This window comes from Betta splendens, chromosome 1, assembly GCF_900634795.4.
Source record: "Betta splendens chromosome 1, fBetSpl5.4, whole genome shotgun sequence".
In the NCBI taxonomy this organism is placed as follows: Eukaryota; Metazoa; Chordata; class Actinopteri; order Anabantiformes; family Osphronemidae; genus Betta; species Betta splendens.
The window spans coordinates 13,277,162-13,298,865 of NC_040881.3; the positions used below are offsets into that span (position 1 = coordinate 13,277,162).

General features: G+C 44.6%; 1 protein-coding gene across 1 annotated transcript in view; it reads left to right on the forward strand.

Moving 5' to 3' along the window:
- maml3 (mastermind-like transcriptional coactivator 3) overlaps positions 1–21,704 on the forward strand; it is a 77,683-nt gene that overhangs the window by 30,338 nt on the left and 25,641 nt on the right. Inside the window, exons 2-3 of the mRNA XM_029147682.3 lie at positions 4,522–5,250; positions 6,008–6,952. Of these exons, the coding sequence (XP_029003515.1) occupies positions 4,522–5,250; positions 6,008–6,952 (1,674 nt within the window). The remainder of the gene's footprint in view (positions 1–4,521; positions 5,251–6,007; positions 6,953–21,704) is intronic.

Below are 21,704 nucleotides of genomic sequence, written 5' to 3' on the forward strand. Positions count from 1 at the left end.
GGATTTCTCTCCATAAGTCCCTCTAGTGATTGTACTAGTATTAGTATATGCAAAGTTATTGTCTTGTTGGTGTCTTATGTGAAACGGCTACAAGGCCAGATTATTGCACAAACTCTTAAGTTCATAGTGTTCTTTTGGTGGACTTTGTTGACTAATCTTTTAAATGTACCTTTTTGAGTTTCGACAGTATCTGTGATCTTAGTTTCCTACTTTTAATTGTGGAGTCAAGTGTTGCTTGACTAGGCTATAATAAGGTGATGTAATGCATAAGTGTAATTTTTGTATAGATTCTTGAGCTGTGGTGTCTCATTGATGCCATTATGAGGTGTATTAATTTAGGTAGAACTAAGTCAGATGTCACTGACTCTGCCAAAGATGGAACAAGACCATTCAAACTGTCATCATTTTACCTTTATCTCTGGTGTTGGTTTATGATCCATTAAGTGGATATCGAACAACGGTAACTTTGACTGTATCCTTTACAAATATGTTTGTCTCCCACAATGTTTTGATGGCATCAAACACGAAATAAAAACAACACAATTAATAATTTGGTCCAGAAAATCATTTTTGAATATTGAACAAATACCTTTTTAAAAATGTACAAACTTACCAGTGGAATTCTTTCAATGAGCCAAGATTTAATCTTTATTTCTGTATTCATATAAAATGTACAGTATAAAGGATCAAAGGTTTAATGTATCAAACATTAAAAAATAAAACAATCTGGTGACAGTGTCACCTTAACATTATGAAACATGTAGGCCTGCTGCAGCTTGTTTGAGTGACGGTCTCTGTTGTGAAGTAATCCTTCAAAACCAATATTTTGAAATTTCCAATAAGTTTAGCTTTTTTTGTAGATGGGTCATTGCAAGAAACAAATGGGTACTTTCCCAAGCTTCCTCTTTAAATACCATAATCACCTTCTTATTACACACACACACACACTCACACACACACTGACATTGCATCACACACGTTTATTAAAAAGTTGTTTGATTTAATTGTCTCATTTCACAGTCTACTGGGTCAGACCCGGAACAAGCACTCGCATACACACTCGCAAACAAAGTTTATCGTGGCGTACAGCGGAGAAACCGAATCACGTTTGGATGATTATGACAGATTGTTTGCTGCCTGTGTGTAAAATTGTTCTATAGTTGTAATCTGATGCAGATGCCTTTCCTATAAAACCACTTTCACTCACTACCTGATGTCATTTGTCTTTGTAACTGCCAGCTTTACGCTTTACTTCCTTGTGGTGCCGAGACCAAAATTTAAATTGTGAAACATATCTTCCACTGTGGAGATCCCACAGATCCAACATAGCGATGGGAGCAGAAAAAAGAAAAGATGCATGAATACATAAAGCACATATAGCGCTTGTGTGGTCATTTGTGTGCATCTTGTTAGATTTATGTGCTCCATATCTTCTCTGCTGTCACCACCCTGAAGCCACCGGCCGTGTGTTTGCCGTGCAGCCATAGCTGAACCTATTATTGGCAGGCCTGTCCCCTGCAGTCAGAGCAGGAAAAATGTGTCTGTGAGCGAGGCATTAGTCACAGAAACAATGGACAGCGGTGAAACAGAGCGGTGGATGATGGTGAGAGGAAGGGTTGCATGGCATGGATGAAATGTGTTGCAATTATTGTCACAGAAGATCTTTAGTGGTTTAGTGATAAATCCGAAGCTTTCTGTTGTTTATGGAACATAACACATTTAGTACAGTGAAAAATCCCCATATTGTGCAACTGTCTCGACACAGACATGTTCTTTTAATGTCGAGACTGTTCGGCATTTGATACGATGCTCAACCTTTAAAAAGAGGGAGACTCAGAAGGAGATGAGAGGAGGAGGAGGAGGAGGAGGAGGAGGAGGAAGAGGAGAGAGCGGGAGCACGGGCAGGGTGGAGGAGAGTGAGTAAGTGAGTTGGAGGAGGAGGAGAAGGAGGAGGCAGTGCACAAAGCACCAGAGCAGCAGGTTGCTATAACAACAGCACCTTAGTGGTTCCATCTCTGTCTCTCTCCTCTCCCTCCCTCTCGCTCTCTGATCACCCTCTCATCGTTTGCTCCCTGCTGTCATTTGGCGCGCTATGCCTTTCCATCAAGCAACCAATCTCCTCCTCCTCTTCGCTCCCCCCAGCACCACCTCTTATCTCCTTCACCCTCTCTCTCTCCTCCTCTACATCTTCATGTTCCTGTAGCTTCCTCCACTGAAAGGAAGAAGACCATCTGCCCGACAAATAAATCCCCTCTTCCTCTGTCTTTCTCCCTCGCTTTTACCTTTGTCTCGCTGCATCATTGTCACTCTCAGTGCGTGCGTGCGTGCGTGCGTGCGTGCGTGCGTGCGTGCGTGCGTGCGTGCGTTGTGGGAGCAGACAGAGGAGCAGTCAGCAGGTGTTTGTGTCAAAGAATACAGAAAGAGACGCAGGAGAGGAAACAAGTTGCGCTGAATCCCCTTTTCCTCTCTCGCTCTGGTGCCTTTGCTCTTTTGCATCCTTTTTTTTTATTATGCAGATGCTCTTTTCCCTCCTCTGTGCACTTCAGCTTGATTAAACTCCTTCAAATTTCTTTGTCTTTTACTCTCCATACCTTCTACTGGCTCCACTCCTTTTCTCTCACACGTGCAAACACTCAGTCCTCTCCATTGATTCGGTGCTTTATTGTTGTGATTGTCACACGAATAATAATATTGTCAGGTTGTGTTTGCAGTGCACGACAGGTATATTACTGTAATTTATGAGCATAATTAGGTTGATAATTGTGCAAAAAGAAACAAACGATTCATTAACTACAGGTATTACAGGTATTAAGTATTTGGCATAAGCTCGCAATTTTGTCATTCATCCTGTCACGTTCCCTCCGGCTATGGTGTGCTGACTCACTGTATGAACCACAGTCGGTCTTTCTCTGTTCATTTTTTTATTTCTTCTGTTTCTTTCTGTATGTATATGCAGTATTTTATCAAGCAGGTTGAACTAGTAATGATTTTTTTATGGGTGGGTGTGTATGTAGAAATTTTGTGCACGCCTGTGTGGGAGGGTGCTATAGTTCGCACCACCTGGATAATTATGGGATTTTTTATAGGTGGGCTTTTAAAGCAGAGTCTGTTATTATCAACATGAGTCACTGGCATTTAGGGCAAGCCTGTACCACACACACACACACACACACACACACACACACACACACACACAGACAGACATGCATACACGTACAGTACACAAACGCAAACCTCCACACAGGAGACTTAAATTATTTAACCTCATTGATTGCACCCCCTTCTCTCTCTCTCTCTCTCTCTCTCACACACACACACACACACACACACACACACACACACACACACACACACACCCCTAGAGTTTGATAAAGCCATGTCATGATGCCAACAACAGTGGAGAGATGTGTGTTTTGCTATGTTTTCCCTGTTGCCTCTCTAATGGTTACACCAGCTAGTTCAGGCCACACACATGTACAGACACACACAGGCTGCCATTTTGGCTGTCAATACTAATAATGTTTATCATCCCATAAAGATAATTAGACTGACTGCCAGTCAAAGAATAGCATGGAGGAGGAAGCAAGTACACATTTATAGACTGTAAACCAAAAAAGGCAGGAAAAGGGTGTGTGTGTGTGTGTGTGTGTGTGTGTGTGTGTGTGTGTGTGTGTGTGTGTGTGTGTGTGTGTGTGTGTGTGTGTGTGTGTGTGTGTGTGTGTGTGTGTGTGTGTGTGTGTGTGTGTGTGTGTGTGTGCGTGTGCGTGCCAACTGGAGTGGGCCCACCTCAGGGTCAGAATACAATCTGAATATATTTAGTCTTTTGTTCCATCTGAATAACAAATAGCTCCCTACATCTGCACACATGCAAGTGTCTTTGCTTTTGTTGTGTGTGCACAGATTTGATTCAGTCACATGTAAAAGCTGGCTGTATGGATTTCATTTGTGAGCTTTTAATTTTGATTTTGGCGCAAAAATTGGTTGTTTGAATCGTAACCTGGATTGCGTCTGGTCTAATTCTTGTCTGGGGGAACCTCTGGTAAATGGGAGCTTGCTCCTCGTTCGTCATTTTAATAGCATCTAGAATTCATCTGCCAACTTCATTTAGATTTTTAATTAATGTGAGTTAGGACTAAAAAATTAGACTGCGAGCTATTAAATGAAACACTTACTTTACTTTCACCTCTTTTACATCATAGTTTAGTAGTTGCTAGTTCCTTTGCTGCCCGTGTCTATACATACATAAAAACATGAAGTCATCTCTTAACTTGATTTTGAATCGCATCAACAGACTTACATTCTTATATTTCAGGCCATGTGCTTTATAATGCAAAGTAGTGCCTTGCATTGCCTACTTTATATTACTCATTACCTGATATATAAGAACATTAATATAAACACTCAATTCTCTTGGTCAACTTTTCTTATGTTAGTTTACTGCTGCTTCATTATTAGCAACCCTAAGACCTATCGAAACTATTAATATAACTATAACTATAATTGCAATTTTTTCTCTTTCAGCTGCAGGAAACTGTAAAGAGAAAGCTGGACAGTGCACGGTCGCCACTCAACGGGGATCAGAACGGTATCTGTGATGGAGGCAGCTACTCACCAACTACCAAACGGGTGCGGAAGGAGGGCTCCAGTGGTTTGGACTCGCTAACAGGTTTAGCTAACAGCAACAATAACAATGTACCACCCATCTCGCCACTGCACCAAATGGACATTAAACCTTTGCTTGGTGGGCCCAACACGTCCTCTGGAAACAACACTACAAACAGCAACGGCAATCACGTAGGCCGGACGTCAGATGAACTGGGAAAGAATGGTGGCAGCCATCTCCCAGACATGAAGCTGAATGGCTCGCTGGACTTGGAAGACAGCTTTAGCCTACTCAAAGATCTAAAACAGGAGCCGCTGGATGACGGGGGAGGGATGGAGTCCTCTGATCCTCAGTCTCTGTCCAATCAGAACAAATTGTTTTCTGACATCAACCTCAACGACCAGGAGTGGCAGGAGCTGATTGATGAGCTGGCCAACACTGTTCCAGAGGACGACATGCACGATCTCTTCAACGAGGACTTTGAGGACAAGAAAGAGGCAGACTTCGGTAGACTGGCGAATAATCAGACACCGGGCCCACAGGATGCAGCTGGGAATACAACAGCACCTGGAGGAGGGGTGGGGCCTGCAGCAGGACTGCCTCATCCTCCTCAAGGCGGCCCGCAGGTTCCCATGGGCTCACCACAGGTCAGTGCTAAGAGGGTCAAGAGGATGTACTATGGCTCTATTAACCTCTGCTCCAGGTCGAGACAGGCTTATGTAGAATTACGGTGCACTTGTCAGCCTGTAACTCAATTGTAAATACTTGTGTACATTTGCTTAAGTGACACAATATATTTGTCATTATTTTAACATAGTAATTTATAAACCACCCATAGTATTTTAATTTATAGTAAGATGCTTGTTCTTTAGTTCGCTGTTTTTGAATCGGTAAAAAGAAATACTTATTAAACGCTTACATGGTGAGTTGAAGCTTAAGTACAGGGGAAATTTCAGGAATATTTAAAATTTTTATAGTCATATTTCCAGACACGAGCTAATTCTCAGTATGTAGCATGATGATTACAATATATAAGTCTTGTCATCCCAGCTAAGGTTTTTCCAAATCATACAAGGCGATGGTCTTAAACGTGTGCTGTAATATTGGAGCTGAAAATAATTAAATTATGTTAGCAGTGACATAATAGGCAAAGAAGCAGTATTGGTTAATTCATATTTATTAATAAGTCCAACTACATTGTCATGCACAGTGTAGAGTGTCTGTTTAAAACTACATCTCTGACCAGTGTGCACTTCTTCATGAGTGACTCAACAAGAAGCATCTTCCAGTTCCTGCAAAACTGCAACATTTTGTTTTATATTTGTACATTTGTAAGAATTGTTTGAAATGATATAGACTAATAGCATATTGCACATTTTGCTCTTGTTTCTGAACTCTTCTCAGGTGCGACCGTCATCGTCCGGCCCCCAGTTTGCCACCACTGCCAATGGAACTCCTCCTCAGCAACCTTTGCAGCAGTCGCCAGCGGTTGCCATGGCATCAGGTTCACCCTTGCACAACTGTGTGGCCCGCTCCCCTCAGACCCCAACCCAGGCTCAGACGCAAGCAGTTTCTCGGCCTGGAAACGGGTACATGATGAATCCTGGCCCAGGGGTCAGTCAGGCGGGAACAGGACCTGGACCGGCTGGGGTCGCCACTGGAAGTCAGCCTGTAGGGCCTTTGACACCAGAACTTTCTCCGGCAGAGCAGCTTAAAGCAATGGCTCAGCAGCGTGCTAAACTGCTGCAGCAGAAGCAGCAACAGCAACAGCAGCAACAAGCAGCTAACTGGTCGCCTGCAGGTGCTCCAACGAGTCCCTATAACTCTGGTCCCTTTAATCAGGACAAACCCAACAGTCCTATGATGTACCCACCGCAAGCCTTTAACGCACCACAGGGCCCTGTAGTGACTGGAATGGCCTCCAACAATGGGCCCAAAGCCCCCATGAACAACTACCTCCCTCACAACCACATGGGCATGATGGGCCAGCAGCCTAACAGCATCAACCACAGCGCCCTGTCCAAGCAGCAACAGCAGCAGCAAACGGCAGCCATGTTGTCCTACAACAACACCAAACCACTCAGTCACTTCAGTGGTAGCGGAGTAGACCACATAGGCCAGAGGATGACTCCACCCATGGGAGGGAACAATCAGGTCAAGAACCCCATGATGCCACCCTACATGGGTGGTGGTGGAGGTGGGGGCCAGGGGGCGGGGCCTGGACAAACCCAGGGGCCAATTCCAGGGCAGACGGCCCACCTGAATGATGAGCAGAAGAGGATGCTGATGATAAAGCAGAAGGTGTTGAACCAGAACATGCCCTATAGTGCCATGCAGTCTCATGGGCAGGTAAGCAAACCTCTGTCTCAGTAAAGTTGTTGTGTTGATCTGGTGCAGTTCAGATGGAGCGAAGTCTGTGTGAAGGAGGATTTCCTTTCTCTGTAGTTCGTGTGTAGCTTGATCTCTTTAAATGAGCAAAGCTGTGGAGATAAGTGTTGTGTTTAAGGATGATTCCGTTATAGAACACTCAGCATGTGATCTTGGGATGAGACTGAACCCTCACTGAGTTTTTCACTGGCGGCATCAGTCCACTGGAGGTTTTCTTTAGATGTACATACAAGCCAGACTCAGTCTTTACACACGGAATGCCCCATGGCAGCGGCTCACAAATAGAAAGTAAGTTAAGGTTATTTAAACAGTTGAACTTGGAGACGTTTCAGAACGTGGCCTGCTGTTTTTTATGAATTCCTCCAGAGGTTCAGCCAGGGAGGCTAAAATGGCGGTAGTTGCCCCAGCAACAAGCCAGGGCTGGGAATAGGCATAGGAAAATGGCCTGTCGAGTGTATTGATGCCTCTGCAACACCAGCAGTGCTGATAGTCTCTCCCCGCTCCTCCACTCCCAGACACACAAATGCTTACACTCACACAGCGCTCCAAACTCCAAAGCTAAACGGCTCCTTAGCTCATATCCCCAATCTGTCACAGCTGACTGATGGCAGAGATTGGACCACTAAGCCAAGCTAGCTGCTGTCATTACCAAAACCCCACCGCGGGCAGTTTGTTTCCCAAGTGCAGCAAGTAGGATAGGCCTGTGAACGCTCCACTGGTTAAGCCAGGTGTCAGGTGTCCTTCATAATCTGCTGGTCGGAGGAGGTGGAGGTGGAGGTGGAAGTGTGGGTGGACTCATAAGAAATTAAACACCTACACAAGCGAACCCTCTCACTGACTTACTTCTGATGATGCTCATTGTCTCAGGGCTGTTGTATTATGATGATGATGATGATGATGCACTCGTCAGTTCTGTCTGTGCCTCTCCTGCGTTTGTGATATGGCTACAGTCATTCAGTCACCTCCTCTTCCTCCTCCCGTCTGGTGATCTGTACGACTCCTGCTCCTCCTCCTCCTCCTCCTTCTTCCTCCCCCTCTCCTCCCTCTCTCTCTCTTCTCTCTCTTTCTGCCTCTGCCAGAGACACTCAGCACCAATAAAGGAGCAGATTTATTAATATGGGGCCTTTGTGGCTGCTGCCTGGAGGGTTGTGTGTTTGTCTGAGCGAGCAAATGATTGTGAGTCTGTGCACATGTTTGTGTGTGTGTGTGCGCATGTGTTTGTGTTTGTGTGTGTGTTTCATGGATTCTAAGGGGGGTGGATGGAAGGTGGGATGTTGGAGAGATTTATTCTTGTGAGAAGAGGAGCAATGGAAACCCGGAAAAGGAGGAGAGACGTGCAGAGGCAGAAAGCGAGAGAGGGTTATTGTAAAGTGAAGATGTAGCATGTTAGAAATAAAACCAAGAGTCTGATAAGAGAAATGAGCCTGCAATGCAGCGTCTGAAAAAGGTCTGTAATAACATTAGCAAATCAATGCGAAATCACAGTGTATTATTTATTTAAGGATAAATAGAGTGGTGCAGATGTGAACAAGGACGTGATTTTACATGTCAAAGATCAGAATAACAATCATTTTCAATACTACTATAATACCAATACCCTGTAGTATTGTCTGTGATGTGGAGGAGTATGATAAAATAAGCTTGATGATGTCGTACATTATATTTTTATCTTGATTTTGAGACAGCAGCGTGTTTACACACCTAACACAGTATTGTATTAATGGTCCTGCATTCACTCAACAGGCGAACTATCATTACGGGTGATGTAGGATTCATTGTCTCGGCATTTGACGTCAGGATATCGCATCTTCTGCTTCCTGGCAGCGTTTTCCCCGCTTCATAAACCGCTCCATCCTGAACTAAAGGTGCATTACAAAAAAAACGTGGCGATCTCTTCAAAGTAGTTAGTTAGCGATCACTGCTGCAGAGGAGGTCACATTAATAAAGCGAATGCCAACTGGCAATATTAGTCAGCCGAGAGGAGGTCTTGGCAATCGGCTCTTTGATATTAGAGTTATCAAACCATCTGTGTCCAACTGCGGGCGCATTGGACCACGAGTTCTTCAGTATGTCAAGGTGAGAAATCTGGAAAATGGTGACAGCATATGGCTAATGCAACAAATAATAAGGCACCGTAGCTACAGGCCGAAATGGAAGAAGAGATGAAATAGCGACTGTCCCCCCCTTCACGCTGGGTCTCTAATCGCTCGGTCAGAGAGAAGTGTGAAGCAGACAGGCAGATGGAAGCACTTTAACGGCTAACTCGTGGATGCCTCATGCTTCAGTAACATTCATTCTACGCGAGCAAGCCTTTGTATCATTAGACTGTGCACTTTTTAGTGAGCACCATTATCGTTTCACACCTCTGCCACACAGTTATGTTGTAGTTCACACGTGGAGCCTTGGTAAGACTGAACCACGGTGTGCTGCACCTCTGGGTGCCTGTCAAAGCTCAGCCTAAGAGGTTTACATGTGTATAAACTTCTTTTTCTGGTTGCGATAAAGTAATTTGTTTTGAAATGTTGATATGCACTCAGACACGCGGGTGTTTATCTTCACGTGTTGTTATTCTGTCTGCCGTTTTTTCTTTGTTGTTTGTCTGCGTTACCTTTTGACTTTGTGTGTGTGTGTGTGTGTGTGTGTGTGTGTGTGTGTGTGTGTGTGTGTGTGTTGTCATTTCACAGGTGGCACTGAAACATCACTGTATCTCCACCCCCCTCCCGCTTTGCTCCCCCCCTCTCCCTCTGTTTCTGTGTGTGTAGGCTAATCCGGTTAGCAGCTGCTCAGGGAAACTTCAGCCTCGCTCTTCAAAAGCTCGTTAGTCAAGCCTTAATTGTTGCTCCCTTACTTTGCATATCGCCATGACGCTAATTTATGCCCGTTGTTGCGGTTACCGTCGCCACGGCGGTGGACGTCTCGGTGGAGGCAGCGAGTGGGGGCGCAAAGGCGCGTGCACGAGTCTGTGGAAAATGCTTGTGTGATTGTGTGCGCGTGACGGGTGAGGCGTTCTCGCTATGCGTGAGCGCGCGCGTGTGTGTAGCAGAATGACTGCGAGACGGATGTGGCTCGTTCGTCAAGCGCGCGTGCAGCTGCGTCGGGCCGGCGGCGCGGCGCGAGGGAGGGGGCGGGTCTCTGGGGCCGTTTGAGTGATGATTGGATGAGAGCAGATTGGCAGGTGTTGGCCTCAGAGGAGGGCTCGTGGTGTCGTCCCGATAAACCGGAGCGGGAGGTTTGACTCGTGTGGTCGTGTGCTGTACTGTAGGAGATCTCTGGTGCTAATGGCCCTGTAAGTCACGACACCAGCCCCCTCAGACATCAACACACAAGTCAACACACACACGCACAAACAACAAATAAACATGCTCACAAAAACGCCCTCGGGGATCCACACTCTATGAAACCCTTTCCTTCTCACCCTTCTGTTCTACAGAGCTAAATGCCTCTCCCGTCATCCTCCGTCAGCCTTTTCATTCCTTTCTCCATCCTCCTCCACTGAAGACCCCTCCTCAAGATCTCAGTGGTGGCAGACCTAACTACACAGAGACAATTTTACATAATCACAACACCCGACAAACAGACGTCATTCTACAGCCAATGGCCAGTTCTAACTTGAAATGACTTGTACCAGTGTGATACTGTATGTGAGGGACTTTCACTTGATTAGACACGTTCATCATTCATCACCTAAAAATAAACTTTATTGTGAAAAAGCAACGGGATGATGCTCCAGCAAGGGTGTTTCCTAAATGACTTATCTCCTGCAGTGATTACCTAAGTGGGTGTTGTGCTCGCCTCCAGCTGGGAAATAGACATGACTCTGTGCGCCCACAAGATGCAGTTCCACATATAACCAGTGGGACAGTATAGAACAAACAGCAACAGCTTCAGATCAGCTCAACAGCAGCATTAAGGGTTGTCACCTACAGTACCTCAGTCTTCATGCTTCCCAGTTACGCTGTCATAGCTGTGTTCTGTTTCTGTTACTCTGGCTACTGTTTATGATGCTCAGAAATGAAAGATGATGATAATTATGCAGTCTCTAATGTTTATGATAACGCCGACATATCCAACTCGAAGACCTGCATTTGTTCAGTGGAGGTTACCTTATTCTATGATTTAGTATTTTTGTGTATATTATCATCAATTTTATTGCCCTCTAATATGTTTCACTTTATTAAAACAGACATATTGACACATTCATTGTCTCAAATAATCTACATCTAAATTATGTTGAAAGGGGATTCTTATTTTTTAGAATAACATTGGTCAGTTTTATCGTGGATTTATTTCCTAAATATCTTTTTTGTCCTTCATAATATAGTCTGAAAATATCTTGGACTCATGGTGATGGGCAAAATGGGAGTGAGGGAATAATTTTATCTCTCTCATCCTTCCATCTATCCCCAGAGCAGGTGATATTACCTTCCTTCCGTTCTTCATTCAAGTACACACATTTTATCTCCTGCTCCCTCTGTCACCTCCCTCCCTCCCCTCCCTCTCTCTCTCTCTCTCTCTCTCTCTCTCTCTCTCTCTCTCTCTCTCTCTCTCTCTCTCTCTCTCACACGCACGCACGCACGCACACACACACACACACACACCAGTGAATACTGCTCACTCTCTCGCTCCATCTTTCTCCCTCTCTTCAGGCACACGTGTCAGGGCTTGAGCTGAGCTGCTCTCAGATCCTGTAGAGAGCCTCTAAAGATTGTAGGGGTGGCAGGTTGTGTTCAGGCGGAGGGGGGCAGGGTGGAGACTGCTGTTTTCTAGTGTCTATTTGCTCTCTCTCCGTCTCTTCTGAGATGCTTCCTGTTAAGACCGGCACTAGACAAACAGTTCTCTCTTGAACAGCTTTTGCTGTCCTTTGTCTTCTGTTTGTTCCCTTTGCTTTCTGTCTCACATCGCCACCTTTTATGCCTTTTCTTTCCACACCTCCTTCTCTCTTCATCTCTGCGTGCGTGTCTTTTCTTTTTCTAATCTCTTTCTCCTGTACCTTTCCTATCCCTCCTTAACCACCCTGTCTCTCCTTTGCTTATAGGAGGCTGTTAGTCCTGAGCTCCATTCCACTACCTCCAATCAATATTGTGTGTCTGTGCATATACCTTTTATTTATATATAGAAATATATACATATATATGTAAACGGAGTGTATCTGGCGTAATGTGCAACAATTTGTATATACTTGAGGGATATCACACAGATTGTATGTGTGTTTGGCTCATGCCAAGCACTCTGATAGGGAGGTTATTATGCAGATGTGCTGAGATAATAGTGGGCACGAGTGTGTTTTTGTATCCGTATGTGGGTCTGAGCTACATTGCAGCAGCAGGAGTAAAAGCAATTCCCAGGGTACGCTGAGCCCTCCACCCCCCATAACCAGCTCCCTCCTACCCCCACAACATAAAACACACACTCAACCAAAGCCATTTAGTTCACTCTACCAGCATCAGAGAAAACACACTGAGGCAGACCATCTCCGCGCATTCGACTCGCCCTGGGGGTGTGAATACAGGTTTGGAGAGGAAATATCAATACTTACCTCCACCAACATGAGGAATGTCACCGTATGTTGGGTTGCTGATCATAGGTGTGTGTGTGTGTGTGTGTGTGTGTGTGTGTGTGTGTGTGTGTGTGTGTGTGTGTGTGTGTGTGCGTGTGCGTGTGTGTGTGTCATCAAGACCTGTGGACCTCGCTGTCTCCAAAAAGTATCATGACACCCTGTGTGTGTGTGTATATGTGCATATGTAGAGGAGTAGCCACTGCCAAGTGTGTGTCTGTGTGTGTGTGTGTGTGTGTGTTTGTGGCAGGGTAGAGGGGGGGAGTGGATCATTCTTATGCTGTGTCTGTGGGCTGGGGGAGATGCAGTTAGAAGGCTGCATACTAAACAGACTGCTGTCACCCTGCCAGCAGCACGCACGCACGCACGCACGCACGCACGCACGCACGCACGCACGCACGCACAAGCATGCTTGGTTGCTTTACCTCTAATATACACTCACAAACAGTCGACGCAGACATTATGCACGTGCGCACCCTCACACACGCTCTCGCTCTCTCCTCTTGCCAGCTCAAACTTTGGCTGACTTGCTCAGCTGCCGGTTGCCGTGGCAACCATTGCCCACAGCACCTTGCAGCCAAATCAATGGCAGCTCCAAGACGAGGGGAGACAGGAGTAGCTCTTCTGTGCGTGCGTGCGTGTGCGTACATGTGACAGCCTGTCTCTGTCCAACTGTTCCAGGCTGTAAGCAGGTTGTACTTGTGTATAGTTTAGTGATAAATGTGGCATAAGGCTGAGCTGCAGATTGCACTAACAGCGCACTATCAGTGTTACACAAATTGGATTTAAGCCTAGAATGAACGGAATACAATGTTGAAGGAGATGGAAGGGAAACAGTTGGCTATTAGCAAGAGTATGAGGTCAGTCCATTTATTTAGAGTAATAATGTGTTTGTCCCAACTTGCTAATCACCCTGTTTGTGTAGATGGCCCCTAATGTGGACACCATGTGACACACACACACTAAGACAAACACGGGGGACGACACAGATGTGACCCCGCCCTTGTCCCCAAAATGTACCCCATCCTCCCCATCTGCTCACTCAGATGTTAACACACACACACACACACACACACACACGCGCACACACACATTGCCACTTACCATTAACACTACCAGCCACTGTGTGACACGCTTAACCAGGTAAACACCAACATACTCTCACAACAATGTCATACGGTGAACATGCGTGCCTGTCGGAGCTGGAGCGCTCACATGCTAGCCTTAACTCTCACCCCCGCCCCACCTCGACCGCCGCACATGTCTGTGTGGGCTGAAGGAAGGGAGGAAAGAAAGAAAGAAGAGACGAAATGGAGGAGGAAAGAGCAATATTGAAAAAAAGGCTCCGCCGAGGGCGGGGCTGTAGTCAGGGGTGGTGGTGCAGGACAGGGGGAGGTGTAGTAAAGCTCTTTGAGGATTATGTTAAGAATTTTGACTCTGTCTTTCAGAGGAAGGAGGAGGAGGTGGTGGTGTGAATGTTGGTGGAGGGGATAGATCGACTCCTCATAGCAATTTACCTCAAACGGCTTCGACACAGCTAATCCGCTCTTAAAGTAGCCTAATCCAACAGTCTTGTACCTGATACTGAGAAAAGTGAGGAAGGAGAGTGGCAGGAGGAAGGCAGGAAAACAGAGTGGGGAGTGGGAGAGGTAACAAACCGTTACGTTCAGACGGGCGAAATGTTAAAATGGGAATCAAAATGCACGCACCACATGCAGGTTTGATGCTGGCTACGCAGACGTCTTGCAGACAAGCAGTTTTCATTCAGCTGCTTTGGGACCCTCGATTCTGCCTTTTAGTTTGAGATTGTGAGTTACATCTGCAATTGGCAAGCAAGTCATTTTTTTTAGATTTCACTGAGTATTCATGCCCACTGCACTGCATTTTTTAATATTTTGACTTAATTTACAGTCTTTACTGGAACAGAAAGCAACAGACATCATATTTTTTTCTGGAGGGCTTATAAATAAGGAAACCTATACCCAGTGCAATATAACGTAGAAGAAGGCATTGTTTATATGATACTGATACAGAGAAAGAAGAGTAAGAACACTCTTTGTACTTGTTCTCACACTATACAACATATCTGTGGCATCTATTGGAACCAACCAATAGAAATACATTATCAGTCAACTAAATGCAATGCATAAGGTTGCTAAAGCCAATCCATAAAACCCCAGCAGTCAGCAGGAAGAAGGTTCCTAAGGTGTTGATGGACGCTTCTATTTGTCTTTAACCATAGGGTCGACTTTTGCGACTGTAGTTGTATCAATAGAGATTAAAAAAATATTTCTTAGATGATGTAAACGGGTTACACCTCAATGTCTACAGTGTTGGATGTGCTGCCATTTGTTCATATGTGAATGCATCCTGTGTTCCCACTAGTTTTACATTACAGTAATAGATGGAGCCCTGAGAGTTATAAACTGAACTTCGCTATAAACACGTTACAAATTGCATTTGACTTGTTAAGCGTTCTGTATCAATTATAAAACCTGTTTTGTTGCTTGATCTGTAGTTCAAGGGTGCCTCTGCAGTGAGGTTGCTCATTCAGCAGGATACATTTGCAGTTACATAAAGTGGGTTTACTTTAGTAGGAATTAAAGGTGACTTTAGTAGCAAGCCTTTCTGGGATGTTTATTTTATTGATATGAATTGTTTACCATACTTGTGCACGGTGAAGTGGTCTAAACATAGTAATGACAGACGTAAGGGATAGTTTTAATCTATGGAATGAATGACCTGCCAGGAAGGCAAAGATATGGGTCATTATGACCTGTTCTGTTCTGCCATGATAAAGTTTCTTTATAAAACCCACAACTGTGACAGTTTGACTCAAACGAGTGGCATCTGACCCAGCACAGACAATACAGCTGGAAGACCTGAGGCCAAACAACCCTGCCGACATAATCGCAAGTTCCCTGCAACCAGTCAATGACACATCCAATGTGGTGGTCAAAACGCAGTTCCACAGGACCTGGTGATATTTGTAAAAAAATAATATTAACCTCTTTGGCAGAAGGCACAGTAACCTACTGTGAAAACAATACAGCTGGTGTCCAGTAATTTACTGTAATGTTGAGATCACATAGAAATGCGCTGAGAAAAGAGCTGTAAGTTCAGCCCTCAACAGCTTTCTCCGTGCTTGTCTTAGAGAAACAATAAATCGCATATTGGATTTGGGCTCAGACTTTCCAATAAGTGTGTCCATTTTAAGGGCTTGAAAGTGGCATCATGGGGTTTACTGTACGTCCTATGTAAGAGAATTGATGACACTGGGGGCAACTTACATATTAAAGGTATACTTGCTGAACTGCAAAGCTAATCGCTAACATGCCATCATTTTTTTATCTGTTGGTTAAATGCTAGTTAGCTCCACGGCTAATGCTAAACAGTGGGTTAGCAGTAGGTTATTCCCCTGCAGAGAGCGGTGCTGCTGTTAGACTTTGATGGCTTCCATCATTCTGGGCCTTCTGGCTGTGGTTGGCTTTGTAAACCTGGTGCTACACGTACAGGACTGTATTACTAAATGCATATTTTTGCACATTCAAAATGAGATTAGAAGCCTCAAACATCCCATAATGTAGAGATTATGACTTAAAAAGAAAAGTGAAAAGGGCTGGATGATAAAATGGTGAAAGAGAAAAATGATGAAGCTCAATGCCACGTGTTTGCAGGGCAACATACTATGGAGAAACAGGCTTTAATGAAAACGGAGAACCGGAAAGGAGAATTGAAAGATGTGGAAACTGGTCACAGCATGGAGCGAACACATGGTGCTCATGGTAAAGAGAGGGAAGGAGCAACATGGAGGCAGTAACCTATATACAGTCCTCTAAATTGCTGTGAAGAGCGACAGCAGCAGCGCTGGCGGAGAGCAGGAGGGACGGAGTAGTGATTGAGGAGCTGGAGATTGTGGGATCTCTGGTGTCTCATTAGAGCTGAGACAGGACCCAGAGACACACACCCTTGTAGAAAACACACTTTGACACTAGCACTAGGTTTATGTCTCATAGTCTCCCCTCTGTTTCTTGTGTCCTTATGTGTTGTTCTCTGGATAACATGGTTTGGTGAAGGCAGCGGAGGCTTGTTCTAGTGCCTGCGTTGTGTGTGTGCAGATGTTTGAAGCACAACACATACTGTATTTGAAGACCTGGAGTACTTTGAGCCCTTTTCCCTCCCTACGTACAGTATATCTTGTCGATATTTCTGGACTTCCCTACTCACTCCTCCTCCCAGAGCCTCTCTCCTCACTAGCAGGTAGTTTTCGCCACCATGTATTGTTTTTAACTCTTCCCCCATGCTGTCTTGCTCCCATTCTCTCCACCCACTCGCCTCCTCTCCCTCCTCTGTGTGCTGTGTAATTCAAAGAAAAATGAAGCCAAATAAACTTGAACCCCAAGAAGGTGATTGATGGTGGCGCAAAGCTCCCTCTCTTTATCTCTATCCTTCTCTCTCCGTCTTTAATCCCACACTCCCGACTTTGCTCCCTCTCTCTCCCTCTCTCTCAGACAAGAGCACCACCTACAGAAGGTTTCTCATCCAAAGCACGTCAGCATGGACAGGACATATTGTTTCTACTGTAGCAAAGTGACATGACCTAGTTAGCAAGCAATTTAAAAAAAAAAAACACAAATCAGTAGAACTTTTACAAACTGGTCAAATGTACAGTAGAGCTGGAAAATATAAAGCTAAAGCATTTTGATACCAAATATGACATACTGAATGAAACATATGTTATACAACATATGTTGATGAATTTTAGTTTTCCTTGAGGGGTGGTGGCATTACAGTAATGACAACAAAAACAATAATGTAATAATATCTGCATAAATAACAATGAAAGTAAGAACTTTAAATGAAGCAATTTAGTTGTAGACTCCAATTTCCCATGTCAAATGTTTAATTGGTTAATATTGATTAATGCTACCCAGTTAGCAGGCAGCGCCACCTAGATCTACCGCTAACAGGTGTGCAGACAGCAGAGTGTTAGGGTCTTATTGAATTTAATGGGTGTGAGACAGTCGGGCTCGAATCCATTCAGCACACGGTTGTGTGCGCTCTGTTTGTGTTTGGTAATGAGCTATCAAAGGCGCTCCAGTGAACTGCGTGGGGATGCTACTTTGTTCCCATCTCCAGGGTACAGGTACAGCGCTAGCGGTCTCCAGATGTTATTAGTCGTTCTCCATTGTGGGGCATAGAAAGTGGTACCAGCTGTAAAATATTTCCTTTATCTTTCACGTTAGAAATCATGTAATTGAGTGTAAAGCACTTTGTTTTTTTATATATTTTATTCATATTCACTCCTAGTATTCTTATTTAATAATGATTATTTTTGTCTTTAGTAAAAAGCGATGTGACTATAGTGACGTGCTCCATCTCCTCTTGATTCTGATCAGCAAACACACCCTCTGCCTGTCTGCTTGTTTGTGTGTGTGACTGTACTGGGTCCATCTATCAGCCAGCGTGACAGCTGCAGTGGAGAGAGGCAGTGTTATCAGGCATGGCGCAGGACACCTATCATGGGTCCTGTTGTCTCATCTGCCATGATAAGATGCAGAAAGAGAGGGAGGAAGATTGAAAGATGGAGGCGGGAGGGGGCTTTTATGTGTAAACGCCACAGTTTCAACTGGTTGACGCAAGTTTGTGGCTGCACACAAACACACAGAGGTCTCAGATCTAGAAACAGGTCTTTAACCCTCTGACGTCATAGCTGTTCAGTACATTTACACATTTAAACATCTTATTGCAGTGCTGTAGAATTTATGTCTCTGTATAACACACATTTACTAGAAAAGATGTCCTGTTAAACAAATTCCAGAGCACGTTCATGGGGGTGACACACAAACACAGAGCATTGAAGGAGCTCCAATGAGACATGAGATTACGTGTTTTAACCTGTATTTGTTACAGTATAGTATACAGTAACAGTATTTGCTGCTGCAGTCGTCCACACACTGACAAACGCGGCCCATCCTTCCCCACAGCGTTTGATCTTGTCCCCTCATTTACGGCTATTTTGTTTGAAGTGCACGTTAAAACCATTCTCCCTTTCGCCTGCTCCCCTCTGCCCTCACCCTCCTCCCTTTTTACTCCATTCCCCTCTCCTTCCCACTCTCCCTTATTGTATTTTTTGCGCAAGGCGGCAGAAAATCTGCTTACCCTACACGTGTGGATGTTTGCCAGTCTCACAAACTTTAAACTGCTTGGGAAAGCAGAGCTCTACCTGTAACGTCAACAGCAACCTGACTGCATCTGTGAGTGCATGTGCACATACTGTACTGTATGGGAGTGCATATTCTCTCTCGCTCTCTCTCTCTCTCTCTCTCTCTCTCTCTCTCTCTCTCTCTCTCTCTTTCTCTCTCTCTCTCGTGTGTGTGTGCACAGTCAACAGTGTATGTACATGTTTGTGGCTCTTTCTCTGTGTGGTGGTGGGTCATTGAGGGTAAACACCTTGATGAGGGACTTTATACTGAAGGTCCGATTTGTTAATTGGCATTTCAGCACAGCTCATTTGTCTTCAGATGTTTTCGGAGTGCTGAGCATGACTTTACATATTGTATGTTGTATGGTTTCGTAGCCTGTATTGTTTGCCTGGCTATCAGATTTGAAGGATACGATGCATGTGTTTCACAAAGCAATGTTAATATGAAGAAAAAGTTTTCAGACTCTTTTAAAGTGTTTTTAATGGGTTGCACATGCCTCACAATCCTTTGGTGTTCTTCAAAAAGCTATTCATTCATTTAATTCTCTCAGAATGGAAACTGAGTGTGTGTATGTGTCGTGTCCATTTACAAAGACTATTGGACAATTTACAAACACTAGCACAATTCATTGCCAAGCTTCCTAAACTAATAATGGTGTTTAGAAACAAAATTCCCCTCACCAGCAGAGATGGTGTTCCGTCATCGTTAGCAATGGGAATTCTGCCTGTCAGCATATTGATGGCTGCAAGCAACCGCCTGGGATCAGCACCTCAGACACAAACAGTGTTATACTGTATTATAAATGAAACACTAAAGCTTAACAGGAGGAGAGGATGGCAATTTACTGTACACTGTACTGCAGATTGGTCTGTTCATAGAATTAAACAGGATCCAGTGAGAGTTTAAAATCAGGATAAAATGCACATAGGGCAAACTGCAGTTGTGGGGAAATATTAGCTGCATGATGGGTAATGAAGTGATGCTTTATGAATACAAAAGCAAGCATGCTCCAACTATGGTTGCCATGAAACATGCAGGTAGTAGACGATAGTCAATGAAAATGTCTATACCTCAGGTTCATTTATAAGGTACACCTGCGTCACAGTGCCCAACTGTGCTCAGGACGTCATCATGAGGCCTGGGCAGTCACAGGCCACAGATCATGCTGACACCATCATTCCAAAAGACTATTTATGGAGTAGAGGTTACATTTCTATATTAAGGGCGTCAGTGTGCACACACGGACAGAAACACAAATGAGCCACCATTCGTCTCCAGCAACCGTTTGACACCTGGACTCATGGAGGGTTGCTGTTTTTGTCGGACGCAAGGGGATTGGTCGGTGTTTTGGCCCGTTTTGGACTTCACAGGAATACACACATGGACGTAGATGCGCTGCAGTTGTTCTTCACATGTAGTCTGTATCAGTAAAAATAGAGTTTTTGTACAACTAAACGTCCGTCATAGATACAGTATGGCTTTGGAAAATTACAGGCTCATCATTTTACAGATTTTAAAATCAACATAACTTCCATGTTGCAGGAATCCTGATATTAAATGATTATTTCAGACTCAGCACATTTTCCCTAAAATGTACACATCATATAATACAATGTAGTATATTGTTTAGTCAATTTTTCCAAAATCCCATTTGAATGAAGTTTGAATTGACACGCAATGCATACGAATTATTTCAAACACAGCCCACGTAATGTCCTGATGACTGCCCTCTAATAGATTCCTCTTAAACAAATGATACTTAACATAGCTTGCATTTGAACATAATCATATAATGATATAATTACTCTTGATACATTAACATAATCATCTGTGCTGTTCAGTTGCACAGGATTGTACTTTTAGGAAGCAGGACTTTAGTAGATTTGAATAGTCTCAGTCCTAAGATTAAGACATTGGCTTAAGGATCTCGTCTTTGAATCGTGTAACCAGTCCAGGTGAGGAACAGCCAGATCAGTGCACCCCTGCGTCCTTGTCCTTCTGATTCCTGGGTGTGAGTGGCGAAAAAATAAATCATGTGTGCATGCGACAGTTATTTCAGAGTCACTGCTCACCGGATCAGTGGTTTGCTACGAGCATATCTATTTGTTTTCCTACTTCATTTCTCCTTCACATGGACAACAGGCGTGGGTTTATGACATTGTGTGTGTGTGTGTGTGTGTATGTGTGTGTGTGTGTGTGTGTGTGTGTGTGTGTGTTTCAAATGGAGTGCTGGTGCACGTTTCGCCCTCTCTTGTGAGAAGCAATCTCCCAGGTTGAGCTCATAAATCAAGGTGGGGGATGGAAGTGGTGATGATGAAGACTGTGTGTGTGTGTGTGTGTGTGTGTGTGTGTGTGTGTGTGTGTGTGTGTGTGTGTGTGTGTGTGTGTGTGTGTGTGTGTGTGTGTGTGTGGCTCTTTCACCGAGCTCATACCTGCTGGTGGTGGAAGGCGCGCGCGTGTCTTCTCAGGTGTTACGTTTGCTTTGTTTGACGTCAACACAGTGTCGGCCTCCTTGTCCATGACATGACCGATGTCCCTCATCTCGTGCTGTATGGCATCTCCTATTTCCTCCTCATGGTGGGATCAGACCACAGGGTGCCTCATTCAAAATTAATAGCGATTTAGAACCTAATGAGCTGTAATGGACAATGTGCCCTCAGAGCAAAAGTATTGCAGTCAGTCATGTGGCAAAATCCCTTTTCCTCCATTTCATTTCATAAGTGTGGGATGAGAGGACCCTGTTTGTGTTTTAGGGAGAGGGAGAACGACGTCCGGTCACCTGCCTCCATCTTTCCTCCCTCTCTCTGTCTCTCTCTCTCTCTCTCTCTCTCCCTCTCTCTCTCTCTCTCTCTCTCTCTCTCTCTCTGTCTCTCTCTCTCTCTCCCTCTCTCTCTCGCTCTCCCTCTCTCTCTCTCTCTCTGTCTCTCTCCCTCTCTCTCTCTCTCTCTCTCTC